Here is a 27335-nt window from a genome sequence, read left to right as displayed (position 1 = left end):
GGGGCGGGCCGGGCGGTGCCGCTCGCTCAGGCCCGGCCCCTCGGCGCAGCCCGGCTCGGCGGCGCCGCCGCTCCCCCGGCCCGGGCTCTTTGTCGGCGCGGGCCGGCGGGGGTCGGCAGCGCCATGTCCTCCCCCAAGAATGGCTTCTACCGGCAGGAGATCACCAAGACCCTCTGGGAAGTGCGGGACCGCTACCGGGACCTGCAGCCGGTGGGGTCCGGCGCCTACGGAGCCGTGTGGTGAGCAGGGCTGCGGGGGCAGCCCGGAGGCGGGGGGCGGGGGCGGCGGCCTCAGTCCCGGCCCGGGGGATGCTACCGGGGCTGGGCCTCTGGCGTGTTGGTCCCTGCCAACTTTTCCCGCTTGTTGTCCGGATCCGGGCTGGCCCCGCGGGTGCAGAGGGCGGCCCCGCTGTTCACCTGGCCGCCCCGGGCCGGGCTGTTCCGCCGGGGAGAGCCGAGCCGCGGGTGTTCCGTCCCTGGAGGGAGCGGAGCCCGAGCGCTACCCCAGCCCTGCCCGGGAGCGGAGCCGGAGCGCTGCCCCGGCCCTGGCCCGGAGCCCTGCCCGCGGCTGCCGAGCCCAGCCCGCGGCACCCCGGAGCGGATCCCTGAAGCGGGAGGTGTTTTAGCGCTTGAGGCGGGCCCGCCCCTCAGTTTGGCTCTGCGTTGGTGGTGGGTTTGTGTGTTTAGTGGGATCTTTTTGTCTTTGGGAATTTTCCCCCACTCCGCAGATGTTCCTCTTTAAAGCTTTTGATAATTGTCTACATTTTATCACAGGATCTGGCAGGCTTTTAAACGATGTCTCGTGGCAGAGGTGCTCTGGGGACCCGGTCTCGCCCCTGGCACGGGCGGCTGCGGGCCCGGGGCCCGGCAGCATGGGGCAGGATGCAGCCGCTGCCCGGTGCTGGCCGCGTCTGCTGGGGTTTGCAGACTGGCTTCGGTCCTTCCTCACCGAACTCTTTCTTTTCCCTTAAAGCTCAGCCGTCGATGGAAGAAGTGGTACCAAAGTGGCTATTAAGAAATTGTACCGCCCGTTTCAGTCTGAACTCTTTGCCAAACGAGCTTATCGAGAACTGCGTCTCCTGAAACACATGAAACATGAAAACGTGAGTTGAGTCATTAGCTCAAAACCGCAGCTTAGACACTCTAAATCAAAGAAAATATGTATATTTGGACAGGGCAGATGTTTAGCTGAATGGAATTATGGAATCTTTCAGCCTGTTTTTTTTGTCTGCCTGTTCTACAAACATCAGTTCACACAAACTAGAATATCCTGTGGGAAACACCACTTAATTTCCACGTAGGAAAAATTGGGTGGGGAAGGTTAGGACCACAGTGCAATTTGCTCAGTGCTAGTGAAAGGGATTAAAGACCAGAAATTACAGTCTCCATCTTTTTTCTCTTTTTTTGTTCCTCTGAGCTTGCATGAAGATGCACACATGCATATCTCTGAGGCGGGGCTAGCATTTTTCTCCTTTTTTATTTCTTTTTATTGTCTCCTTTTTTATCGTTCATGAAGCATTTGAACCTTTCAGGCTGATATTAATAGGAAACAGGAAAAGTCCACAAATTACTAAACAAATTGCTTTATTGTGAAACAGAGAATAGGTAATATAATTCTGCACATAATTCCCATGTAACATGAAAGAACAGCTGTAGAAAGAAGTGTTGAAAGTGTGATTGAGAGAAAGATTTATGGTCCCAATACTGCTTAAGAGTTAAGAAAAAAATAAAGAAGTTTGTGCAAAAAAAGTTGTTACAGAGTCTCAAAGCATGGATTCCAGGTGAGAAGAGTCCCAGGGTGGGCTTGGAGGGTTACCATAGTATTTTTAAGTGCTTTTCATGAAGAATGCATAGGATAAAAAACTCTTATTGTTTGGAGGGAGTTGTTAAAATTATGCATAAGAACATAGTTTAAAATGTTAATTGATGTGGAAGATTAGAGAATACCTCCATTCAGAGTGCCTTCACAAAAAACTGAGAGATCAAAAGCGAGGATGACAGAAAATGGGAATAACAATAACTAGTCATTGCCATTTAACATTATAATACTAATATTGTGAGTACAACTAGGTTCTTTTGAAGAATAATTTGTAGGCTATCCTGACAGTCCAGAAGGCAAAAGAGCTTTTTGTAGGCTTAAGAAACTGTCTACTTGTTTTAATCTAAATCTTTTTATCTGATTACTTCAAAGTAACTGTCTCATAACCACTGCTCCGTATGTTTAAGAGTTAATGTTTGCAGGAAACTTCTGTGTATGGGCTTAATGCTCTCAGCGTTTTCTTTACTGAGCATTTGGGAGCAGAGCAGCCTGCGCAGTTGCCAAGCACCTAACTGTGTCCAGAATTTTGAGATTATTTTTCTTCCATTTCCCAGAATAATCTGTTGGGTAGCATTTTCCACTCCTAACAGGTTTTGTACAGTGTATGCCCTGTGGAATAATACTCTAGAACTCCCCTGTGGGCTCAGTTGGTAATTAAAGAGTTCTGAAGAAAATGCTCACTGGGGAACCTGAGCACAATGTGTAAAGTTACAAATCAATATATATGAAGGAAGGGAATTATTTACAATCTTAGGAAACACTTTGGGCCACAGAAAGAAGAGGTTTGTGTACTAAGGAGAGGTTTTAATGTGAATTGTTAAAATCATCTACTCATTAGAGAACAAAGACTGAATAAATGATCCTGCAGGGATTGGAGGTAGGAACTGACTGTTCCACCCATCTGTGATAAGAGTGACATGGCAGTACAGCCATGAAGATAATTCCTATCTGCCACCCCAGCCTCACTCACTTTTGTCAGTCGTGTTGGCCATGGTGAATTAGAAGCAGCAGCAATGCCTTTTAGGATTTTCAGTTCCTGAGCTGATCTCAAGGGTACTCCTTTAGCTGTTCCACCCATCCAAAAATAAACCAGAATGGCAATAGTGCTTCTCATCATGATTTTCAGCCCAACCCCATTGACCAATGATCGTTCTGTTAAAGAGCTTCTTTTGCATATTTCATAGAAACATAGAACCACAGGATGGCTTGCATTGAAAATATATGAATGATTATCTCATATGAACCCTTCTACTGTGGACAGGGACATCTTTCAGTAAAACAGATGCTCAGAACCCTATCCAGTCTGACCTTGAACACTTTCAGGGATGGGATGTCCACAACTTCTCTGGGCAACCTGTTCCAGGGTGTCATCACCCTCACAGGAAAGACTTTATTCTGTTTATATGATAGTTAAAATTGCATCCAATTCACTCTTCTTACCTGCTTTTATTTGAAAATTACTTCTGTAACTATGAGGAAACTGATGTTGGCTTTTATGGAAAGTGTGATGTTTTATTTTTTTGACTATGATTGCCTCTCAATGGACCATCTCTGCCCCTCATAGCTTTCAGGGAATTCTTGTGTTAAGCATGCAGCAATACATTATCACAGTTTATTTAACCTTGTGCTGTATTCAGAATGATGAAAGAAATTGTAATGGTCTGACACATTTTGTTAAAAATAGCAGCTGTAATCCTCCATTAAGATAGCAGAAGATACCATTAAACCTGTGTTTCAGTGATATAATTCATCAGCATGTCAGTGAAGAAAAATGGATACTGCTTAATATGATGACCTCCATTATATTCCCTTTGAGGACTATGCTCATCTTTTGTATGCAGAACAGTTGTAGGATGACCAGAAGTCCTGTAAAAGCAAATACAGGAGTAATTCTACTGAATTTTATTGGATTTGTATTTTACTTTGTAGGGAAGCTACGTCACAGGTCAATTTGCTTGTCTATTTAGGCATTTTCAAGAGGAAGTGGCTGATTGCAGCATCTTTCACTAGAGCTTTGCTCTCCGTAAGGTCTCTCAAGTAAATGTAGTGAGGCATATTTCTATATAGACCATGTAGCGAGGAATGTTCCTGTGTAAACAATGCAGACTTGATCACATGGGACTTCTCATCAGCCCTTTGCAAACAGATCCAAAGGACTGTTGAGGGCTAAGGGACAGAGGCTGTGTGTGAAGGGGATGAGACTTGCCTGTGAGAGGTAAATCAGTCTTTGATGGCACCGATATGCTTTTTTTTTGGATAGGCCTTTTAATTTGAGAGGGCACGGGATGTTTCCCAAACTTTGTAAGCTGTTTCTACTACTAAAGAAGCAATCTAACACAGATAAATTCCTAAGACATTGCCAAAAAGAAAAGTTTGTTTCCAGTGAGATAAGGTGCTGGATCACTCTGTAGCTGTATAAATAGCTGGCTTATGGAAGGACATGGTATGGAAATGAGGAATAAACACAGCTAAGGCAGAATGAAGAAAGTGCTTTTTGGGGTTGTTTTTCTCCTTCATTTAATCATGCTAGTTTGTAGTATTCATCCCATTACAGCCTTAGCAGCTCTTGATTATTTACTTTACATCTGCTGAATCTTGTACAGTGGAACACTCTTTTTACCTTTAGGAAATATTTTTCAGCAGTGCTACTTCTGTTCCATGTTTCTGTCCATTTTGAGTTAATTTGAAATGAGGACCTTTAAATTTACCTATTATGGCTCTGGCTTAAAACCAGAGCCAAAAACCAGTGAAAATATGGCCAGCGTGCTAACTTTGGCCCTGGCTTTAGCTCTCAAACATTTTCATAGCTCTATATTTTTGTATTCTTCTGCAGTTAATGGAGATGTCTGTGTATGCAGAGTGAAACTCAGACTAGTAAGTGAAGGTGCAGAACCTTTTGTTTCTTTTGGCAGATAATTCAGATTTTGTTACACATTTGGATTGTGATACCTTGATACTGCTTTTGTTGAAACAAGTGGACAATTGCTTTCAGTGGTCCAGCCCTGGTGCTCTCCTCACCTCCAGTTTGTTACGAGAAATTTTCAAGCAGGAGTGCAGAATAGCTGGCAAGGGGAGATTGCACTGGAGAAGGAAGAGAAGAACAATGGCTTATGCTGGTGGCTCGTGTCAGAACAGAGTGTGGATTTTATCAAAGTGTGGCATTTGTACATATGTACGTACCAATGTGTACATATAGGCACCCATGGGAATTCTGACACAGTTCTACCACTTAGAGTCTGAATGTGTTTCTGCTGTAAAATTTCTGACAAATGCCCATTAAACATTTCTTGGGTCAGTTAATATTCTACAGATGTTTTCCCTTCCTGGAAACTCTGTATGTAAGAGGCCACGGCAGTATTTGTTTAAAGGTACTCTATATTATGCTCTCATTCATTGCTCAGGGTGGAAATTATTCTCTGGTGTATTCCCACATCTGAAGACCAGTGTGTGTTTTGCATTATGAGAAGCATGTAGCTTTTTTCCCCCTTTGGAAGGAATTTGCTATCCAATAGACACCAAATTATCTGTCTGTCTACAGTTATATTTCTGAGGATGATCCACTTTTACCTTGGCTGCTTTTGAATTCTGTTTTATTTTTTATTTTATAAAATGTTGAGCTTTTTATTTTCACCTACAGAGTGTCAACCAGGAAAGGAATTAGTTCCAGAGAAAATAGTTAGTCACGCTATGTTCTTGCTTGAGAAAAATTTTAAATCTGTCACCTTTTGCAGTTCATCTAGCCTGACATGAACAGTGGAAAGCAACAGTGTCCTCAGACCAACAAGGGAGTTGTAGATGAGTGATGCTTTAATGGATGAGAGTGTGCTCACTGTGTTAGAAGTGGTTTCCTGCAGCAAGTCCTGCAGGATTGCACCAGCTAGAAGCTCACATTCTTTGGGTACATACATGCCAGTAAAGTGTGTATATTTCCTGTCTGGAAATGGCAGATCTCCTTATTGGTCCTTATGAAAGCAAAAACACAGTTATAACTGGACAGTTCATTGCTGTCAAAAATTTGTAAGGGAGAAGCGCTCTTGTCTGCCTTTCTGCAGGCTGAAAGGTTAGCACATCTAGGGAACTAACAGGACACTGGATTAATTTTATTTTGGTACTTGGAAGTCAATAAATCAGCATAGGGGTATCTGTTGTCTTTCTGCCTATTTTCCTAACTTGACTAATAGGTGCTTTATGTATGCTGGGCTTCAGCTGATAGCCATTTATTCACACCCAGCCTTGGGTACTGATAAAGCAGGCTGATGAGCTTATTCCATGAAATGGAAATAAGAAATGCAGCACTAGAATCCAAACTTTCTCTTTTGATTGCCATCCAGTCTAGAGATGAAGATGAATCTGTCTGCAGGATTTGATTCTGTCCAGTGTTACACATGAATCCTTTGAAGGAAGAGTGTGATTATGTTCAAGAGTATGGCTTGTGAGTTCCAGTGTACTGATCGGCAGGAGAAGAGAAAAGGAGGTCTTGCAGGCATCACTCATCTCTGTGAGGAAGAGAACTGACTATGGTACAAGTCTTGGCATGAATAGTAAAAACTTTTTAAATATTGAGAATTTTTAGTAAAATAAAAGAATACATGTGCCCATGATGAGAACAGACAGGAACATGAAGTTAATCCTGCAGAAAATTTAATGTGACATAATACATAGTTCAGCAAGGCTCTCTCTTAAGAAATGTACTTGCATGTTTAGCCTGAATGCTAAAGCCACTCAACTGCACTGTGTTTTCATGCATAACATCTGCAAGAGAAAGCAGCACTTACTGAATGAGACACATAACGCACATTATTAATTTATACTAGGTTCAGGTCTTTCCTTGATGTACTGCTGCTTACATCAGAAACTGTCTTTTTCAGAAATTAAATGGGTCAATCCTTGAATAGAAGTAATCCAATACATTAAAGTACAGGGGAGAACAGAGATAAGGAGCTATTCACCATTGTGCTCTGCTGTTGGAATAGTGTTAGGAGAAGAAGGCAGCTGAAAAGGGAAGGGCAGAAACCACCGTACCAATGTGAGCCTGTTAGTTATTTGTTAACAATAGTAAAGTTGGTGAGTGTGGTCTGGGGACACACACAGTAGGGTTAAGAAAGGCTACCCACTCCCCACTGGCTTCAGAGTAAATATATTGGGCTGAAAGCATACCTGTGGAAAACAAGTGAAACCAGTAGATGGGTAGCTTTGTGGGTTTGCACTTCAGGAAGATGCAGCATCTCTCTTACGAAGACAGGCTGGGAGGGTTGGAGTTGTTCTGCCTGGGGAAGAGAAGGCTCTGGAGAAGACCTTAGAGCAGCCTTCCACTACACAAAGAGGGCTGCAAGGGAGCTGGAGAGGAACTTTTTACAAGTATGTGTAGTGACAGGACAAGGGAAAATAGTTTAAACTGAAAGAGGGTAGATTTAGATTGGACATAAGGAAGAAATTTTTTGCTGTGAGGGTCATGAGGCACTGGCACAGGTTGTTCAAAGAAGATGTGGATGCTTCATCCCTGGAAGTGTCTGAGGCTGGGTTGAATGGGGCTTTGGGCAACCTGGTCTAGTGGAAAGCGTCCCTGCCCGTGATAGGGGTTTAGAATTACATGAGCTGAAAGATCCCTTCCAACCCAAACTAATCTGTAGTTCTATGGAAGTGACGCAGTATTACACCCTGTCCTTGAGATAAAAGCTATTAAAGTACTTCAGTGCAGGTTCAGGAAATCCAGGTTATTTTTCAGTCAAATGTACAGTAGATGCATTCTTTGTGGGCTTATTTATTTGAGAAATTGCCTCTTGGCAGGGTTAGTCAGGATAAAAATAAGACCCTGAAAAGGCAGCACTGCTGCTGATTTCCACTGATGCTTTTCATTGCCATTGCAGAGTGTACAGTGTTCATTCCTCAACTGGGCTTCCGTCTCTGATAGTGTCAGTAATTGTGCTGATTAACACCAAAAATATATTTATAGAAGGTTTCACAGATATCTTTATTACATTTCATATAGTCAACATGATGGAAAAATTAATTATTCTGTGATTATTTATGGTGGCTTACTTTAGTGCTGGAACATCATAAAGTTGTTTACAAATACAGTCTTGAATTTATTGGTTTCAAACAGAAAAACTGGATTTTCCATCATATTATAAAGGAGGGAGTTGACTACACTTTGTCCATTTCTTTCCCTTTTCCTGAACAAGTGGCTGGAGTTGTATCTTCTTCAAAGGATTTATTTTATCCGATATTTCCTTGTGCTTAATATAGCTGCAAAAATTTCTGGCCTAAATGGAAATATGAATGACTGCTCCAGTACAGGAAAATAATCCCAAACCACAACTATTAAATAAAGATTTTGGGCAGTAACATGGATTTCAGGATTTTTAGAAAACCTGGTTTGTAAGAGAAGAACTATTGTGAAAACCTTAGCATATTTAAAGAGTTTCCTGGTTCATTATTTAAAATTCCCTTCTTTGGGAGCTGAGCATTGGTCTTGGTGGCTTCATTCACTGTAGAGGATTTGCAGCAGTGATAGGTTTGTCTCTGTAAGTTTGCAGCCTTACCTCAGCAATAATGTACATCAGGCAGCATTAAGTAAATACGAGGAACTCTGTTGAGGAGAACAAGCAAGACTTTTGAGAAAGTGGGGCTTGATAAGGGAAGATACATATTAAATAAATGCTAAAATGTTAACTTCCTTCTTCATCTTTGTACATCTGAAGAGAGCACACAATTTTTCTGGCTGTGTTTGCATACACACACTGCCTTAGGAAGTGCCTGTGGAGCTGCGTTATGCTCCACTGTTGCAAAGTATGTCTTTGTAATCCTGTCCTCCTCCCTTCTCCCGCTACCTCCACAGAGAAAAGGAAAATGTTATGTAAAACTTTCATAAAAAAGAAAATTCTTATTGTAAATTTACCTCTAGATGTAATACTTCAAATAATAACCACATCCTCTGTGGGTTTAATTATTATTTTATAGTAGTCTTTCTTCTTTAATTAGTTTCCTATAACACTTTCATATAAATATTACTAGTGACTTTTTTTCAAAGATACATGTATCTGCAGAGAAAGGGAGTTGTAATTTTCTGCCTTCATCTTTATTAGTTTTTCTATCTTCATCATTTTGACATTTTGGTAATATCCAGTCTAACTGTAATAGTCTGCCCTTAATGTGGGAAGACTGAAAATATGTGCAATAAAGATTTCATCATGGTTGGGCATTTAAAGCTTTAAATAAAGGAAGGTGTCCTTGTATTTCCCCCCTCCATTTCTGCTTATGCTTCTCTTTATTTTCACTTTTTTTTTTTAAAGATACCTGATTTGGATGACAGTTCTTGATGTATGATCTAATGTCTGTATGGCCACAAAGATAGGGTTGAACAAGGTTATAAAGCTTATTAGTCTTTTAGCTTGCTTCTGGCAAAGTCCTGCACAGCCTCATGTTGCTGAGAACAGCAAAGTTGTGAGTTCAGTCCCCGTACAGGACATTCACATAAGAGTTGTACTCAATGATCTGTGTGGGTCCCTTCCAGCTCAGAATATTTTATGATTCTGTGACATAGCAGCCTGCACCTGGAAAACAGCACAAGCACTGAGGGTTGGGAGTCTTCCTCTGAACAGAGAGAAATGGTCATGAATTGGCAGCAGAGGTAGAAAAGAAGCAGCTCTAAAAGCCTGTGTTATTTAGGCACTGCCTGAATTATGCAGCATCTAAACTAAAATCTGACTTGAGATTACTCCAGCTACTTCTTTTTGAGCATGGAGTTCTGTGTATTTAATTTTCTGGTGTTCAGTGGTCTTAAAAGAATCATTTAGTATTTATTGGTATTTAGTGTAATGCACCCAGTCAGTTTGTATAGTTCTCCCAAAATCCATACTAATAGGAAAAGCCGTAATGGAAAATCCATTTTACTAGGTTATTGTTTCTCTGTTCAGTGATAGAATGCTTTTGTTTGACATCTGGAGAACCTGAGGTATAAGCCATAATAAATCATATAAAGTTCTTGCTAATTTTTTCTCAATAAAAACAGTTGAATTCTGGTTTTTTTCTTTGTACTACCAAGAAGCTATTGTAGTCTATGTACCTAAATTACCCTGCTACTGAAATGAGAAGATGTTTAAAGTGTGCTTCGTTGATAAGCAGCAGGCCCAGCTAGGTGGAGAGCACTTAGTAGTGCTTCACATTATAGACTGTTTTTTTCTGGTTTATTTTCAACACGCCAGTAGTTAGTGATAAAATACTGTCTCCTCTTACATAAAATGGTTAGCCTGTGAATTTTTAGTTCCAGTAGGTACTTACGGGTTTTTTTGTCACAGGATAAACCTGCCATCTGAGTTGTAAAATTGAACATGTAACAAATCCTGGCATTACTTTATGCTGTGTTTATGCCTATAGCTAATGTCTCAATATGTTTTGGATTATATTTTTTCACTTATTAGGCAATTTCGGCTTTATTGTGTCAAGTCATCCATTAATTTTTTTCTTTTTTTTTCTTTTAGGTCATTGGAATTTTGGATGTGTTCACACCAGATGTAACACTGGAGAAGTTTAATGACTTGTAAGTTCCAAGTTGTTTGTTTTTTGGAGCAGAGCATTGTTGCTTGTAAGGATGTTGCTTTTTAAATAGAGAATTTCAAAATTGTTGCTTCATGGACTATTTTTCTGAGTTTCATCTTAATATAACTCTGACATGTAGCTTTGGTGGGCTGGAGTTCTCAGACTGTCATCAGAACCAGTTTCCCGTCTTTCAGCCCTTAATGAATGATAGTTTAGTGAATTCCCTAATCTACCTTACAAATACTTATTCCTTACCCTAAAGCCCAGGTTGCTCAAATGGTAGGACAATTCTTAACCCAATCAAGTAGGCTGAAAATTACCTGTACTATGTGGCATTTCTCAGTGGGATCCATCCAAATTCAAGGATCAGTTAAAAGGTGTTGGTGCTGCTGAATTCTTTTGTATTTATCTGCACTGTGCTCTGTTGTGCCTCATGATTGTTTTCCCAGTCAGTGGTCCAAACAGCGCCTGATACAGGTTGTTTCTACCACATATCCCTGACCTTTTGATGCCTTCTCAAACATAGGATGTTTAAGTATCTGCTGTTTTATTTGTTTACTGCTACAATTCTGGTGAGTTAGAGTTGTTAGAGAAACAGTGCCCAGAAATCCTTTTGTGCATAATGTAGGTTTCCAGTGTTAGTAGAACTGTTCTGGGTTTCCTCTAGTATATCTACATTTCCTAAACAACCTTGTGTATTTATATGTTAACAAAGAAAGCTATCTGACAGAAAAAATGTAGAAAATTAAGTACAGAAAACATGGAGCATGTGTTCATATTGATTGTTGAGCCAAAAGGAATGTTGTCCATACTGTCTATTGTGCTAGCATTTTACACAGCACATGTAATAGAATGCACATGTTTTAAATGCACATGTTTTAAAAGAGACCCTAAAATTTTACTTGTTCAATGAGGTGGTCGTGACTGTGAGATACATTGCCTTGCATTAATGTCTTAGTTTTTTGGGTAGCTGTCTTTGAAATACCATGAGGCTTTTGGTTAGTTTCTTTCTAAGCTAGTTCTGATAACTAGCAAATTTCCATAATCAATAACAGAACTGGGCAATACCTCTTTAAGACAATCAGATGAAAACAGATAGTCTTGGAGGTAGAAGGATGATGAAGGAATTGTTTGGTAAATTGAATGATCTATAATTTAATATTGTAATTGAACTATAACATACAATTATGTTTACATTTACATTACAGAGTTAATCAAGTTAATCTGTTGGGTTTTCTTTCTCTTTTTTTGTTTTATTTTGTTTTAAGCTACCTCGTCATGCCATTTATGGGAACAGACTTGAGTAAAATAATGAAGCATGAGAAATTAACTGAAGATAGAATCCAGTTCCTGGTATATCAGATGTTGAAAGGCTTAAAGGTTTGCCAGTTCTACTACTATTTTTATTTCACAGTCTTTTTTCCTAGTAAACTGATATGGAGAACTGTAAGTACTTATAATTTAATAGCAGGATAAAATTCATCTCACCTAGTATAATAAAAATTATATATTAAATTAAAATAATTATATTAATTTATTATATAAAGTATATTTTTACAGCTAAAAAATCCTGGCTCTCTCAGTTTCTCGTCTTACATCAGATGCTCCAGTCTCACAGTCATCATCATTAAGCTTCACTGGCTTTGCTTCAGTGTCTCTGCTTAACTGGGAAGCCCATAGCTGAGCACAGCAGTCCAGGTGTGTTTCATCAGAGCTGAGAGAAGGGGAAGGATCATCTTCAAGGTGCTGGCAATCCTCTGCCTAATGCATGAGGCTTTGGTTGTCTTTGGTGCAAGGGCACAGGTCCATTTCTGCCAAGGTGGTCATTCTCCAGCTTTGTCTGGTGCATGGCATTATTCCCTCACAGGATTTTGTTGAACTTTAATGGGTTCCTGTCAGCCCATTTCCTTAGCCTGTGGAGGTCTCACTAAATGGCAACACAATCATCTGGTGTGTCAACATTACTGTCAGTTCTGCATCATTGGCTGAGTTGATGAGGGAGCCCTCTGTCCCATCATCCAGGTCAGTAATGAAAATGTTAAACAGAACTGACTTCAGTACTAGCCCTGGAGGGGACACTGCTGGTGATGGTTCTCCAGCTGGACTTCTTGCCACTGATCACAACTGTTTGATCAAGGTAGTTCAGTCAGCTTTGATCTTGGCAGCCCAGTCACTGTACATTAATCTAACTCCTATTTCCGCTGTCCTTCAGGGTGTTACGAGAGTTTCAAAAGCCTTGCAAGAGACAAGGTAAACAGCACTGTTTGTCCTCCTGTCATCCACCAGTCCAGTTTTCTTATCATAGAAGGCTAACAGGCTATCAAGGGTGGTTGTCTTCTGTAAATCCATGTTGACTACTGCCAATCAGTTCTTTGTCTGTGTAGTTTTTGGAAATGGTTTCCAGAATTACTTGCTTATCGCATTCCCAGAGAGTGACATGTGGCTGACTGACCTTCCTTGATCCTCTTCTCCAATACCCTTTTGAAGACGTGAGCAATATTTGCTTTCTTGAATGGTAAGGGACATGTCCTGATCACCATGACCTTTCACATAAGTGGACTCCTGATGACATTGGCCAACTTCTCTTAGAATTCATGAGTGCATCCCATCAGGCTGTTTGTTTAAATGTCAAATTTGTGTTTGTTCAGATATTCCTTATCTGATCCTCCTCCATTGAGGGTAAAGTCTTCCTTGTTTCAGACTTTTCCAGCAGTTTCAGGGACATATGATATGGCAAATATTACCAAGATGGATAAAAAGAAGGCATTGAGTACCTTGGCTTTTTCATGCCCCTGGTGCAATTACCTGTGTTTTCCCTAGTTTTGTTTTTGCTTCCAGTTTGCATGTAGAAGCCCTTCATGTTGATCTTTGTGTCTCTTCCCAGACTCAGGACAACAGGGCTTTGCCTTTCCATTCCTGCAGGGTGACCTGATTCTGCTTCCATCTCGTGTATGCTCTTTTATGTTTTTGTTTCCCTAGGAGTTCTTGCCTCCTGTCACCTTTGCTTGATCTTGACTTAACTAGTGTCTGTTTACTGTGTGCTGATGTTTTACATAGTGAAATTAGGAAAACATTCATAGAAGACTGTAACGGACCATGCAGATTTGTCTAGTTTTGAACTGTGTAGGAAAGCTTCATTTTGTAGCTCTTCCAGTAAGTCTTGGGACGAATAATGATTTTGATGTATCATTTTCTTAAATAAAACGTATAACCAAATGCCATGTGTAAGTTAGTAGTTGGTCTTGTTCATGATTTTCTTTTCACGTAGTAAGCCTGACTGTTAATCCTCCATTCCTTCTCAGAAATAATGTTTATATTATCTCTGGTTTATCTCTTAGATATTGTACTTCTGTGGACTGCAGAGCTTACAGCTATAGCAAATAACATAAAAACATAATCTTGAATTTTACTGACTCTCACAAGAATAATTCTGAATGTATTAGCTGTCATGTACTTTGCATGCTATTCTTCCTCATCTTTTGCTAAATACTGTTTATTTTTTATATTCCTTTTTTCTACTGTTTGTCTTTTAAAAACTGGACTGTGTATATTGAAATTCATGTCTTACAACACAAAAAGAAGATATTCCTTAAGCTCCCTGTTTTTATCTATAATCTATATTAGTGTGATGTGAAAATGATTCTTGGTCTACATTAGTACTACATTCTTAAATTACTGTGTTTACTTTTTGGGTATACTACTTTTTTTCTTTTGGTGACACAATTCCAAGAGAAGAAAAACCTTGACCTAGGTCTGCAGGCTTTATCCAGGCTCTCCTGCAGAAAAGGCTGTTTAATTCTCTTTGCTGCTCTGGAGACACATAAGGAAGCTATGGACTGGCACTGTCTTAAATTGAGTGTCATTCTTTGGCTGCTGCTGGCACTGTACAGTTTTGGTTTTACGGTCCTGTAAACACGCAGTGTATGGGTAGAAATTTCCTCTGTGCTTGTACAGATAAGTGAAGTCAGCGTAGGGGTGTGCTTGTGCCGTGGAAATACAGACCTAATTTTGATACAGGAATATCTGGCACTTCCATCAGCATGTGGATTCATGCAGATCTGTACTTGCATTGCCAAACGCTATTAAAAATAATTCAATAAAAGGACAGCATGCTGTGCCTGGACAAGAACATCAGGAACAGCATAACCACGATTCTGTTGTCCCTCAGCAATTAACAGATACAGAAGGGCAAGTAAATTGTTTTACTCCCATCACAAAATGTAATAAATACATTTTCTCGTTGAGTCCTGACCCTACCCTGGATTTTGTGTTCTTATTTTAATTGATTTTTGCTCACATAGCCTTTTACATGTGCTAAGTAATTATCTTTTGTGTTCTACAGTTATGCATTTAAGTGCTACAATTCCCATTTTACAAACGCAGGAGCTAAAGTCAAGTAAACTAAACCCAGGTTTGGGGAAATTTCTTTTGTTTAAACTGGAGGAAATTCACCTCTAATCTGGATTCTAAATGTGGAATTACAATTTCACTTTTGTAATTAGATCCCTAGTCACAAAGCCATGTCCTAATAAGTGTTGTCTTAAGAACTGTGTAAATTGAGTGGTCTGTTTAAGTTGCAGGTAACTGTCTGGGAAGCAAGTTTCTGGGAGAGGCATGTTATTCACCAGGGCTGAAAAACAACATTTGTGCTGACTTTACAGACAAGCATAATATGTGAACTGTAAAGAATTAGCTTAGGTTGAGTGTAGTGGAAAGGATGAATAATTAATTTAATTGTGGTGAAATGGCTTAGAAACATATTCTGGTCTTAGTGACATACACTGTATAACAGAGGCTGACAGAACAGAACTTGTGGCCCCAAGGGTTGAAGCTGAAGTCTGTTGGATCAGTAAATGTGGAAGACAAGTGGAGCAACTGTGTGTGGTTGACATACATGGGAAGAAAACAGCAGGAATTTATGAGGATATATTGGGCAGGTTCGTGGCAAGGTTTGTTTATTAGTGAAGGCTGCAGGGGTGGCTGCTGTGAGAAGACACCAGGAAGTGCCTCCATATTGAACAAAGTTCCAGCCAGCTGCAAAGCACACTCGCTGCTGGCTAAAGCTGAGCCCATCAGCAATATTCATGGCACGTCTGTGGTCTACATTTAAGGACGGGTAAAAAAATGTTGGCAGCAGCAGTGAGAGGGGAGTGAGAAAATGTGAAGCAGCCCTGCACGCACCAGGGTCAGTGAGAATAGAGGGGGAGAAGATGCTCCAGGTGCTGGTGTAGAGATTTCCCTGCAGGCCATGAAGACCATGGTGGCACAGGTTGCTCCTCTGTAACCTGTGGAGGACCACGTCAGAGCAGATACCCACACACCAGCCATGGAGGACCCCATGCTGGGGCCCTGGGATGTGGCCTAAATGAGGCTGCAGCTCATGGAGAGCCCGTGCTGGAGCAGGCCCCTGGCAGGTTTTATGGCAAGACCTGTGGTCCTTGGGGGACCCACACTGGAGCAGTCCACTCCTGAAGGACTGCATCCTGTGTAAAGAACACATGCTGAAAGAGTTCATGAAGGACTGTCTCCTGTCAGAGGAACATAAAAATAAAAGCAGTTACATGGCAATCAGCTACCAGCAGGGATGCTGAGATCGTAACTGTGATAGATCTTCTGTAAGTAGTGGTTTACCTGAATAATTTCTTACCCCATGTTTTTGAGAGTAAAACTGTACTTACCTCAAAATTACCAGAAAGAAATAAAATATTATTTAGCTACTAGACTGTTTTGTCATTTCTTATTACACAGAAAACTCCGGAGAACAGACTTTACTGTATACTGTTCCATTAAATTTTGGATTCTCATTGAACCATTTCTGCCTGAAGTACACACCTAGCTGAAAATATTTTTAAGAAATAGGAATGGTCCAGTGTTTGAGGCACATTCTTGTAGCCCTGTCTGTGCAAAGAAACATGAAAGGAGTGTTGCTAACATGCAGACAAGAAAGAAAATGAGTCAGTAATTTGTTTATTCTTTTACAGGTACCAGTAAATTAGCTGTTTAAGAAAGGGTTAGCCAAGTTTTTAATGAAAATCTTGAACTTTTTAGGGTCTACTGTATCTGGGTTAAAGACAGCCCATCTGTGTTTACTTGGATTGGTTTTTTCCGCGGGGCATGGGGAGCAAACATATACTTTGCTAGCACTCAGTAGAGGCATTTTAAGGGGAAAATGCTTACAACACCTGGGAAGGGGAAGTATGCCACTGTAGATCTTTGTGGTAAAACTCATTCAGCTTCTCAAGCTTAGCCTCTCCTTTGTATGATGACTTTGTTTTTCACCTTTTAACTTTGGAGTCTATTCTTAGGGGGGGGTTTGGTCTTAAAGATGTAGCATGCAATATGCATTTGTTCTTTCTAAAGTATATAAGAATTTTGTGGTATCTGTATTTTTGTGTGGTCAAAGGCAAGATGGCTGTTCATCATTTTTGTCACATTGCATATGCTACTGTAACATCCTTTTTACATATGACTGTTTAATTCCTTTAAGGGGAAACTCTGCATGACTAATGTACTATGAGGGGATAAGGGAGATTTTTGCTAAGTCCCCCAGTTGTTTCCTTGCAGGCTTAATTTCTACATTTTAGCTGTAGGCTGGTTCTGGATTGGTTGTATACAAAGGGCTCAACAGCCTTGATTTTAAAAAACCTGTATAAATTGAGGTCAAGACTGAATTCATGAAGATTTCTAGCTTCAGCCTTTGCTGTGCAAGTCTGTACAGTTTTGTGGGTTTTGTTAGTTCTTATCATTTTACTGTCTTTTTTCTACACAGAATGAAATATTCATTTTCTTTCTTTGGTGAGCCTTGTAATTTATCAGAATTCATTGTGATGCGACACCACTTAAAAACAATGATGTACCTCTGCTTTGCCTGTTGTGTAGTCAAGTCTTAGCCTGGCATTAAATTTTACTTACACATGAGCTTGCATCTTGGAAGGGCTTTGATAATTTCTTTTTTGTTATTGTTTGACAGAAAAGCTGTGTATTGTCAAAGAGTACAGAAGACAAGTTAAACATAAATGTCTGTATATGTAGGTGGGAAGTCACTGGAGTTTTCAGTCTTGGGTCCCTGTTATGCAGGAATGCCAGCTGGGCTCCTGTTCGTAGAGGTCTGAGGGAGGTGGCTGTCAGTCCTCTCTTTTTTCATAATGTTTAAGAAGGGACAGACATCTCTTGGGCCATACAAACACCTGTTCAAGCTTCTTTTGCCATATTTATGGTAAGATATACTACTCTAGTTCTGCCCTTATTTCATTTGTATCTACTGCCTTTTGTTCACATTTATGCTGGATTTTTTCTGTTTCTCTGCTTTCCCTTCCCCCTCTGAATAATTTCCTCTTCAGTTTTTACTTCCCCACCAAGATGCTTTTCATTTTCATTTTGCATGTTGCCTAGAACACATTCTTCTGAGTCTTTGCTAATTCCCTTTTGATTAGATTTATTTTGTGTAGAGATTACATAGAAAGAAAAGAATGCTTAAAATTTAGATGATTGTTGGATGACTTTCTAGCATGATCTGAAGCTTGCATTCCAGGATTTATGCATGCTATCAAAATTGTCTTTAGGATAATGCACAGAGCTCCTGTGATCCAAGGCACTTCACTTGTGTTACCTGGGTTCTTGAATCAAATATAGTTCAGGTGAAGTGGTAGAAACATTGTGAAGGTTTTGTCTACTCTGTTCTGAATCATTTTGCCATGGTAAGAATGCAAAATCTGTCAATAGATGGATAAGTTAAAGAGGAGAACCAGTAAGAACAGGATCCCATTTCAGAAGGCTATTGAACAGAAATGGATAACCTGGATGAAGACTGGCACAGTTGCAGTGTTGCTACCTGTCAAGAGATTATGAAATGCAGTTTAAAAAATACTGCTATTTTTAAAGAAACATTGCAGCACAGCACCAGTATTTCAGCTTACAGAAAGGCTGATGTGTGCATTACAATCAGGAATAACTCCTATTTCATGTAATCTCAGTAGTGTTATGTTAAGAGGATCATTCAGAAAACATAGGGAAACATTCCTAAGGGGAAAACATTCCCCAAAGTGTTAACATGATTTTGGTGCTGTGACCACTCATAAAATCTTCAGTGGATTGAGAATGACAGCAAAACCATACTCTTCCCCCCAAACAGGTGAGATTAACTGAAACTGTGAAGGATGCAGAACTTTTAATTCCTATTTCTACATTCTACATTCTTAGGTGCCAAATGCATGGGTCTACCAGCTATTTCCTTACTGTGTACAGTCTTAGCAACACACACCAACTATAGAATATTTTAAGCATCTATTCTGGAAAATCAAGAGGCTTCAGTTAGAAGATACTGCAATAATTTAGAATGCAAATAGATATTGTGATATCCTTGATCAAGATAGCAATGACAGAGAACATAATTTTCTTAATTTGTTGGGAGTTTAGCTGTTTACAGTTACATTCCTGGTTTGAGTTTGTTGTTTTATTTTTTAGAGTGCATATGGTCTCCATATACAATTGACAAACTTCCTCCTCCTCCCATCCCAATTCACTTCATGCACATCAATGACAGATAAAACATTTTGTAGTTTTGTGTTTGCTGTAGTGGTTTTACAGCAAACATTCTGTGAAGCAGCCATGTACCCTCAATATCTTGTGTCAGCCCCAGGAAATCCTGTGAAGGGCTTTGGCATTTCCTACGGGTGATGTTAAGCCTTGCCCAATCTGCAAGTAATCTGCAGCAGGAACTGGTGTACTGCAGATGCCAGGACAGGGCTGGGCTGTGGCGCAGCAGTCAGCAGCAGCAGGGGGGCCATGCAGCAGCAGGGCCCACCACAGCCTGGGCTGGATTAGTTACCCATTGGTTACAGGGTCAAAGGAAGTGGGGGCTTTTTTTCTCCTCCCTTCCCTCTTTTCAGAACCTCTGAGACCACATCTGGTGTGGTTGGTCAGGTGTAGGAGAGGACTAACTGTCAGAGATTTTTTCAGTCACTGCTTTAAAAGCTTGGTGCCCTAAGTGCAGATCTTGTGCTGCTTAAGTTGTATGGGTTTAAAGTTCAGAAATTGAAGTCTGAAAGGCACATTGGTTCTGTCTGAAGAAGTTGGTTTTTGTTCTGTAGATTTGCTTTGTCTTGGTGTTTCTCATCAGCTGGTTTATGAGGAGCCTTTTGCAGAGAGACTGTTGCATTTATGAAGTTAATTGCCCATCCTGAGGGCCCTGGGGAAGATGGTCGTTGCTGTGGCTGATTTGCATTTATCCTGCAAAGCTCCTTTCTTCTGTGCATTTCTGTGATGTTATACTGACTATTCCTGGTTGATCTCTGGCTCTGCCAGCTAGTTCCCAGTGACTCTGTTGTCACTTGTCCCATTCTTCAGAGTGAAATAAAATGGAAATTCTTCAGCTGAAGATGGAGGACTTGCATCTTAATCATCTTTTTTTCAAGTCTTTTTGTTTAAAAGCTTTTATTGTTCTCGTGTTTCTTAGCATCACCAGTACGGTCTGTGGGGGTTTCAGATCAGTTCCCCACCCCTGAAGGGACTAGCACATCCCAGGCTGCTCTTGGAAACCATGTCTTCAGTTCAGAACAACTTTCTGCATTTCAGTCTTTGCAAGAGATGCATATATCTGAACTAGTTACTAGAAGTTCTTTTTACTGACTGTGATGAAAATAGTCTCTTCTAGGGTATCATTCAGCTGGTGAGAAAAACTGCATACCTCAGTGGGGAGCACTTGGTGACAGTCACGGGTTTGAACATCTATATTTTATCAGGTGTCATCCCAAAAGAACTAGTCCTGGGTGTTCAGTTTGCTGGTTTGGCTTTTGTGAGTCCTTAAATAGGTCATTGAATGGGTGATGAAAATATTCAAGTAAAGAGAATGTCTTTGAACTTGACCTTTGCATTTTCCATTGAGGAAATACTGAAGCATGTAGCAAGAGTTCTCAGATAAAACACTTCATCCCAGTCTTAATGATTTCTTAAAAGCCAGTGCTGCTGAAAGATGTTAATCTAAACTATGATGGCACACCAGAGGCACCTATTACAGAAGAGCATTTCTGATGTATAAAATAGCATGTTTCATTCATATCTATATATATATAGATACAGATATATATCAGTTGCAGTATTCAAAACTGATTCGATGGATTCCCTTTATTATGGGAGAGAAAGGACAAAATGCTAGTATAATTATCTGAACGTTAAAACCATAGCTAAAGGGATTTTCTGTGCAATAAAATAAACATTTTCTAATTTCAGTTTACTTTAGCACCATGAAAAAGTTCTTTCTCTTTTGCTCCAGGCTACTTTTAAACTCAGGACTTTGACTAAAAAATTGCTTTCTCTTTTTACAGTATATTCACTCATCAGGCATAATTCACAGGGTAAGTGGAAAAATATGAAAGTTGTTTCTATTTTGATAATGTGAATGATGTTTGTTTATAAGCATGCTTATAAATATGTCTGAAATTCTGTTTATAGCTTTTCTCAGTTTGTTGCTGCCTTTGATTTCTTCTGCAATGGGAACAAAAGGTGCATGGTTATGTCAGTGTAAGCTGGCCACTCAAGTTGCACTGAATACAGCCTAGATTTGGGGTGCCTAGATGACTTTGTGAAATTGAGTTGTAAGTCTCCACAAGAGCAAATAGTGTCTAAATTCAGATACATAAGAGTTGGGATTTTTGGGGGTTTTTTTTGTTTTTTTTTTTTTTTTAAATTAAGATGAAACTTTTAAAAACAATGTTTAGGTTTTCTTTAAACATTTTATTAGTGTTCAGAGTTTTGGGAGAACTGTAGAAACTGAAAAAAATTGTCCAAAATTATAGATATTTAAGAACCTCAATTTTTTTCTGAGAGAAATTAAGCATTTGTTTCTTTTTGAATCCCTTCTCTGTATAAAATCCACTTAAAATCACTTCTGCACTGTGAAGAAGGAGTTCTGAATGATGCCTTTGTGGTACCAAGAAGTATATCTTCCCCCAAAACTGCATTAGAGCAGTAGAAATTGTCTATTTTTAATAAAGTGTCAGGAGCACCACAGAAAGTGCATGTTGTATAGTAGTTCAAGCTGGACATGGTAACTACAAAACTGACATAATGTAAGATATTTATATTCTTATTTTTGCAACTGCTGGGATCATGGTCTAAAGTTACCGGTGCTTAGTTTTCTTCTAAGGTTTCTCTTGATGACCCCTGAGCTCCTTGGTTTCATTATGATTTTTTGCATCAAATTGTTTCTCTCCAAGGGCCCTCTGTTCTTAAAAGATCTTTGTATAAAAGGGGTGGATCCCAGTTAAAAAGTTTGGAGAGAAGATACTTCCTTCTAAAGATCTTGTGCTAAAGTGTATCAAACAAAGGTTTGAAAAAGCTGAAGGAAAATGTGTATCTAATTATGTATGAGTCACTGATGTTGCAGTATTACCTTAGTTCTTGCCAGCAGTCTTCCCTTTGCTAAACTTTATAACTGTGGAAGATCATTAGAAGTCTCTAAGGTGGCTTGAGAGACTTAATGGAATAGTTCTTTCATATTGCAGTTGTGTTGACTTTCTTAGGAAATTGATTTTTCCACAGAAGAGAGCATAGGGTTTTGTGTAAAATCTTGTTTGATTCTTTCAGTACTCCTTCTAAGTCTGTCAGAGTAACGAACCTTTATAATGCATATTTTCATATGCAACATGTACAGTCCAGAGCTATATATGTGAATTGTTAACCTTGTGGTGTTAGTATTAAATGCAACAAATTTATGTCCAAACCCCTCTCATAGAAAAATTAGTGAATTCCTTCACTGGCAAGTATTGTCCTGACTGAGGACAGAAAAAAAAAAAAAATTTATTTGAGGGAAAATAGACTGGAAAAAAACCAAACATACAAGTTTGCATCCTTGTTTGTGTTATTTGCATTTTGATATCATTTTACCTGTTGCTGTTCAAAATAGTTACATAAAAACTATAAAACAAGAAAGAAAGACAGCAAAAAAAGTACTTTATTGTCTTGCTGTAAAATAAAAAAATCCAAAACATTCATTTAAAATCTGGTTTCAGGATCTAAAGCCTGGAAACCTGGCAGTAAATGAAGACTGTGAATTGAAGGTAAGGTATGTTTATTTGAAAAAACAGACATATTAGAAGACAGAAGACAACAGGTGCAGCAGCTGTGGACATGCTGGCTGGTTTCAGTGTTGGGCCAGGCTTTTTGCTTCTGAATCACAATTGGCCTGTCCATCCTCACAAAACAACAGGAAATTTGAATGGGAACTTCTGTGTCCTGGTGTGTAAGGACACATCAGCTCTTATGACCAAGGTTTCATCCCTAAAAGAGATGTAAGAATTGATGGGAGTGACTTGGTTATGTGAGAATTTCAACTTTAAATAAATAGAAAAAGTCTAATTCTACAAGCTGGGAGATACAGAAGATCAAAGGTTATGAAAAACTTCCTTAATTGAATAAAATAAAAGGTGATACAAAGCAGTACAAAAGTGGTTTTTAGAATGCAACATGCAAACTATATACTTGATGTACTTGCACGTAGCCACTGTAATACAAATTTTGGTCTTTGAAGACTGACCCGAATGTTCCAGCGTCCTGTAATTTTAATGTTTTCCTATATAATACAAAAAGCCATTGGCTTTTCCTGGCTTGTAGGTGGACAAATGGTGAGTGGATCCCAAGGTACTGGGAAAAGAAGAGAGTCTAGAAAAAACAGTTGTACATGGATGTCTTCCCCCATACCCCCAGCTGTACTATTATATTTTGAGATGCAGGCCAGGTGTCTCCTGATCTGTATCTACTTATTTAACACATTTTTTTCTGCACACTCTCAAAGTCAGTTTATGCAGGCACAGGATCATGTTGCCAGGAATAGTGCAACAATTTTCCCCCATGTCTTTGCACTCAGCAGCTTCCCTTGTGTCAGCTCCAGTGATGGTGACACTGTAAGCAAGTTGGAACAATTCTTCCAATGGGTAATTAATTAGCTATCAGTTTTTTCACAATGAGCTTTCTGATGCTCATTTTCCCCTTATCTGATGCTCTCAACTCTTACATAGGTATCAGAAAAGTGACAGTGGAGAGTGTATAAGGGGAAATCACTGCCCTTTCTGTAGTCTCAAAGTTACAAGTTATTTTTGTTAGTTACTGAAGCAATTTGGGAAAATTAAGTTTGCTGAGTCAAAGGAGACCTATCCTTAAGGAGCTGAGGGAAACCGGATCATTCTTTCCTAATTCATAAATTATAGAAAGGATTTTCACACATGCTTTGAAAATTGCTGTGAAAGTTCCAGCCGAAAAGTTGAAGATTAGAGTGTAAGAATAAAAGTTTTAAATGAAGATGTTGAAATGGTACCATGCTAATATTAAGTACAAATAGGATACATTTGTTCCCTGAGCTTAATGAAATGTAAACGAAAATAAATCATGAGGTTAAAGCATAATACACAAAAATTCTTGCTGTCATTTTCTACTTCTGCAAATCTACAAAACCAAATTATATTTTAGCTGTTTCCAGTTCTACATGTCACAAGCCTTGGTAGATAAAATACCTAAAAAACTGTGACAGAATACACTGTACCACATCTGGATTTGACCTGTTACTTTTTTTTTTTTTTTTTTTCTTTCTTCTACCCTCCCTGCTGTCTTACTGGGAAAATGTAATGTGTGCTGAATATGTACAATAAAAGCCATATATAAAGGTTTATATAAAAATTATATATCCAAAAATTTTGCATCTAGTCATTCTTCACTACCCAAAGAATCAGCCACTTAATTGGTATGAATAAAAAATGTCTCCCTTTGCATTCTATTCCTGTTTTTAAATTGATTGGTAATCAGCAGTTATGAGAAAAACATAGAAATTATATTTCCAGTATGGCAATAAAGATAAGCCATAACATTTTTTAGTATTGATTTGTAAATGAAAATACAGTTTTCTTTTTTGTTAGTGCCAGAAGTGATGAAACTATCCTGAAGTATTTTAGAATGCTTAATTGCAGAGAGCATTACAAAAACATGACTCTTGTTTTAGGAATGCTCATGTGTCCCTATTAAAACCCCTGTCCTATCAATAAACATGTGCAGTGTGATTCACATGGCAAACTGTGGCTGCTCATGCAAAGCTTCATGTTTAGTTACCTGTGTGTGACTGTGATTTGTCTTCAATAGAACTTCACTTACCTGTGCATCCCGCTTCTTGTTAGAAGCATGAACTTCCCAAGAAATACGAAGTGATTGTTGTTCCAGGAGTGGAATTTTCTTGCTGTCTGCTGTACCTTTTGATGGTCCATACAGGTGGGCCTTTTTAAGGCAGATCTAGAAGTTGACAAAAGGCCATAGCATTCATTTTTAATCTTGCTGCTGTCACATTGCTGTATCTAGAGAGAAATATCTGAGAATCTTAGAAATAAGCTGAATTGTGCATAGCACTTGAAAAAATTGCACAGATGTTGCCTTTCTTACAAAAGGTTTTTCTGTAGTTGATGCTGGAGGTTGGAGAAGACTTGATGGGACTACGTGATGGTAATTCCCTACTCTTGTTGCCAGTTTTCAGTGTGACATTGAGGAAGTGTTCCCTTGTATGAGTTATTCAGAAAGTAAAAATAGCAATACCTTCTTTCTTCATAATATTGTTGGAACACACTCTTGAATAATTGTGCCATCCGGGATATGAGAGCAATGGACAGTGGCTAAAATGGGTGCTGTTCTTTTAGCTGTAACTTGATACAGTAGTGATTCTGTGGTCAGGGAATTTTTGCATTAAATGTGTCCAGTATCTCTTTAATTAATAAGTGAACAATTTATTATTTTCTTTACTGGTTTTACAGCTTTTGATGGTGCCATAGAAGTATGTAACTTGAAAACAAGTTGCTAAAATCCCTGTGCTACATCTGTCCTAATTTTTAAAATTATGCAAGACACTTCAATGAGAAAAATATACAAAAATAAACTAATCTCTGCATACTGCTCCAGTTTTCTTTCCCTACACTTGTAAAGAACTGTATGAACTAGATAGCCAGCTATCTGATCTGAATATGATTTTTGCTTCCACTACAGATCCTGGATTTTGGATTGGCAAGGCATACAGACAGTGAGATGACTGGCTATGTGGTTACAAGGTGGTACAGAGCCCCAGAGGTCATACTTAACTGGATGCATTATACTCAGACAGGTGGGTGTCGCTTCAAAAGCATCTTAACCGAGCTAAAGCTTTCACTGGATCAGGTGATATATGAACTAGACTTTGTTTCTGAAATTAACAAGAAATTGGAGGTTGAAATAACAATATAATTATACAACATTTCCTTGTAGATAAATTGCAGGTAATCATGTGGTGGTCAGTTTGGGTTTTTTTTAATATATGTTTTGTGAGAGTAACAGAAAGTGCCAGGGTGATTGGAAAAAAATTATTTAAATTATACAGACATGACAATCTGGTCTTTCTTCTTGTGTTCCTGTAAAGGTGTGCTGATTTTAATTTGAGCAGACAGAGGGAAATGGCAAATGGAGGGAATTCAAATAACACTAAAGAAGTTTTTTAAAGTATTGCAAATTTACTTCCTATGTGCCTGTTACCGAGAAACTCATTCTGCATATTATAAGATTATCTCCAGTTTGCTCATTAGAAAGTCTGGTAGTTTTACCTGTGCTGTTCATCATACTTGGCAAGGCACACATTTATTTTATAACAGACTATAAAGGTAATTTTTATACTTACTTAAAATATGTTTTTAATTATACTTTATGCACATTTAAACAGACAAGTTAATGTGCCTCTTGGTCTTTTTTCAGTTGACATCTGGTCTGTGGGCTGTATAATGGCTGAGATGATAACAGGGAGACCTCTGTTCAAGGGAAATGATCGTATCCTTCAGTGAATTTATGATACTGATGTAAGAAAGTTATGAGAGGTTGTTATGTGATACAGTAAGTCTGTTCAAAAACTGATGAGTATAAATTGAAATTAATAGTAAAATTGCTTGCAGCTTTCTCATTAAATCGTTATTTCATATCTGTACCACTTTTGCACACCTGCCAATTAAAACTTGCATTATATTTTTTTCAGTAGAGGTGAATTTTGAATCTCACCTCAAATCATCAAGTAAAAGGCTCTGTGACAATAGAAAAGCCATATTTATTTTTTTCCTAGTGCATGCATGTGTTGATTGTTTAGATACTCTTAATAGTTTTGGACTGATTTTTGTCCAAACAATACAGAACAGTCCTGATAATATTAGAAAATTTTGCAGATGATTCAGTTATTTGTTCCCAAATTACAGGATATTTTCTTTGCCTTTTCTAAGAGAAATTGAGAACTTTCATCTTTTATAAATCTTCAGTTCAGTCATTGAATTAAGATTTTTGCATTATTCTCCAACAGCAAAGAAATGCATTACTTTTGCAGGATACTTAGTTTCCTAATAGTGAAAGAATTTGTACCTTATTTCTGGTATTCAGATCTGGACCAACTCACAGAAATAATGAAAATAACAGGTACACCAACTCAAGATTTTGTTCAAAAATTGCACAGTCAAGATGTGAGTATTCTGACTTGTCAACTGGTTTTCCATGTCTTAATTTTGCTTTGAGTCATGCTCAGCTCTTAGGGTGAGGTAATATGTCTTGACTACTGATACGGCCCCTGATGGTCCTTCTCTGCCTTGACATGATTTGTGCACTCACAATAGCTACTGGAGATGGGGGGGTGGAATGACAGAAAATTGTCAGAACATTATTTAAATATTTCAGGATTCCAGTGTGTACCATATAAACAGCTGAGCTGATACATGGCAACTTTTATTGTAAAGGTACTAAAAGCATGAAGATATTCAGAAACCCCAGTTTGCAAAAGTCTCTTTCTGTCCTTATGTTGATCTTCTAGAATCCTGATGCCTTTACCATAAAGAATATAAATGTATTCATTAGAGTCACTGTTCAATTTAAATATAAAGGAATTACTGTATAAGATTCACTTCTAGAGATTGCTGTAAAGTCATTATGATGTTCTTTCAAATAATTCATAC

General features: G+C 38.9%; 1 protein-coding gene across 2 annotated transcripts in view; it reads left to right on the top strand.

Annotated features, from left to right (window-relative positions):
* The window catches only part of MAPK12 (mitogen-activated protein kinase 12), a 32696-nt gene continuing 5361 nt past the window's right edge, over nucleotides 1–27335 (top strand). For both annotated transcript variants that reach the window (XR_012052484.1, XM_030256426.4), the window contains exons 1-9: nucleotides 1–239; nucleotides 973–1102; nucleotides 10299–10357; nucleotides 11625–11736; nucleotides 20679–20708; nucleotides 22365–22412; nucleotides 25369–25483; nucleotides 26104–26175; nucleotides 26770–26849. Coding sequence is in view for 1 of the 2 variants with exons in the window: in XM_030256426.4 (XP_030112286.2) it covers nucleotides 124–239; nucleotides 973–1102; nucleotides 10299–10357; nucleotides 11625–11736; nucleotides 20679–20708; nucleotides 22365–22412; nucleotides 25369–25483; nucleotides 26104–26175; nucleotides 26770–26849 (762 nt within the window). In the remaining variant the exon portion in view is untranslated. The remainder of the gene's footprint in view (nucleotides 240–972; nucleotides 1103–10298; nucleotides 10358–11624; nucleotides 11737–20678; nucleotides 20709–22364; nucleotides 22413–25368; nucleotides 25484–26103; nucleotides 26176–26769; nucleotides 26850–27335) is intronic.

Source organism: Taeniopygia guttata, chromosome 1A (assembly GCF_048771995.1).
Source record: "Taeniopygia guttata chromosome 1A, bTaeGut7.mat, whole genome shotgun sequence".
NCBI lineage: Eukaryota > Metazoa > Chordata > Aves > Passeriformes > Estrildidae > Taeniopygia > Taeniopygia guttata.
The sequence above is the reverse complement of the archived record's forward strand: the minus strand, read 5'-3'. Positions and strand labels throughout refer to the sequence as shown.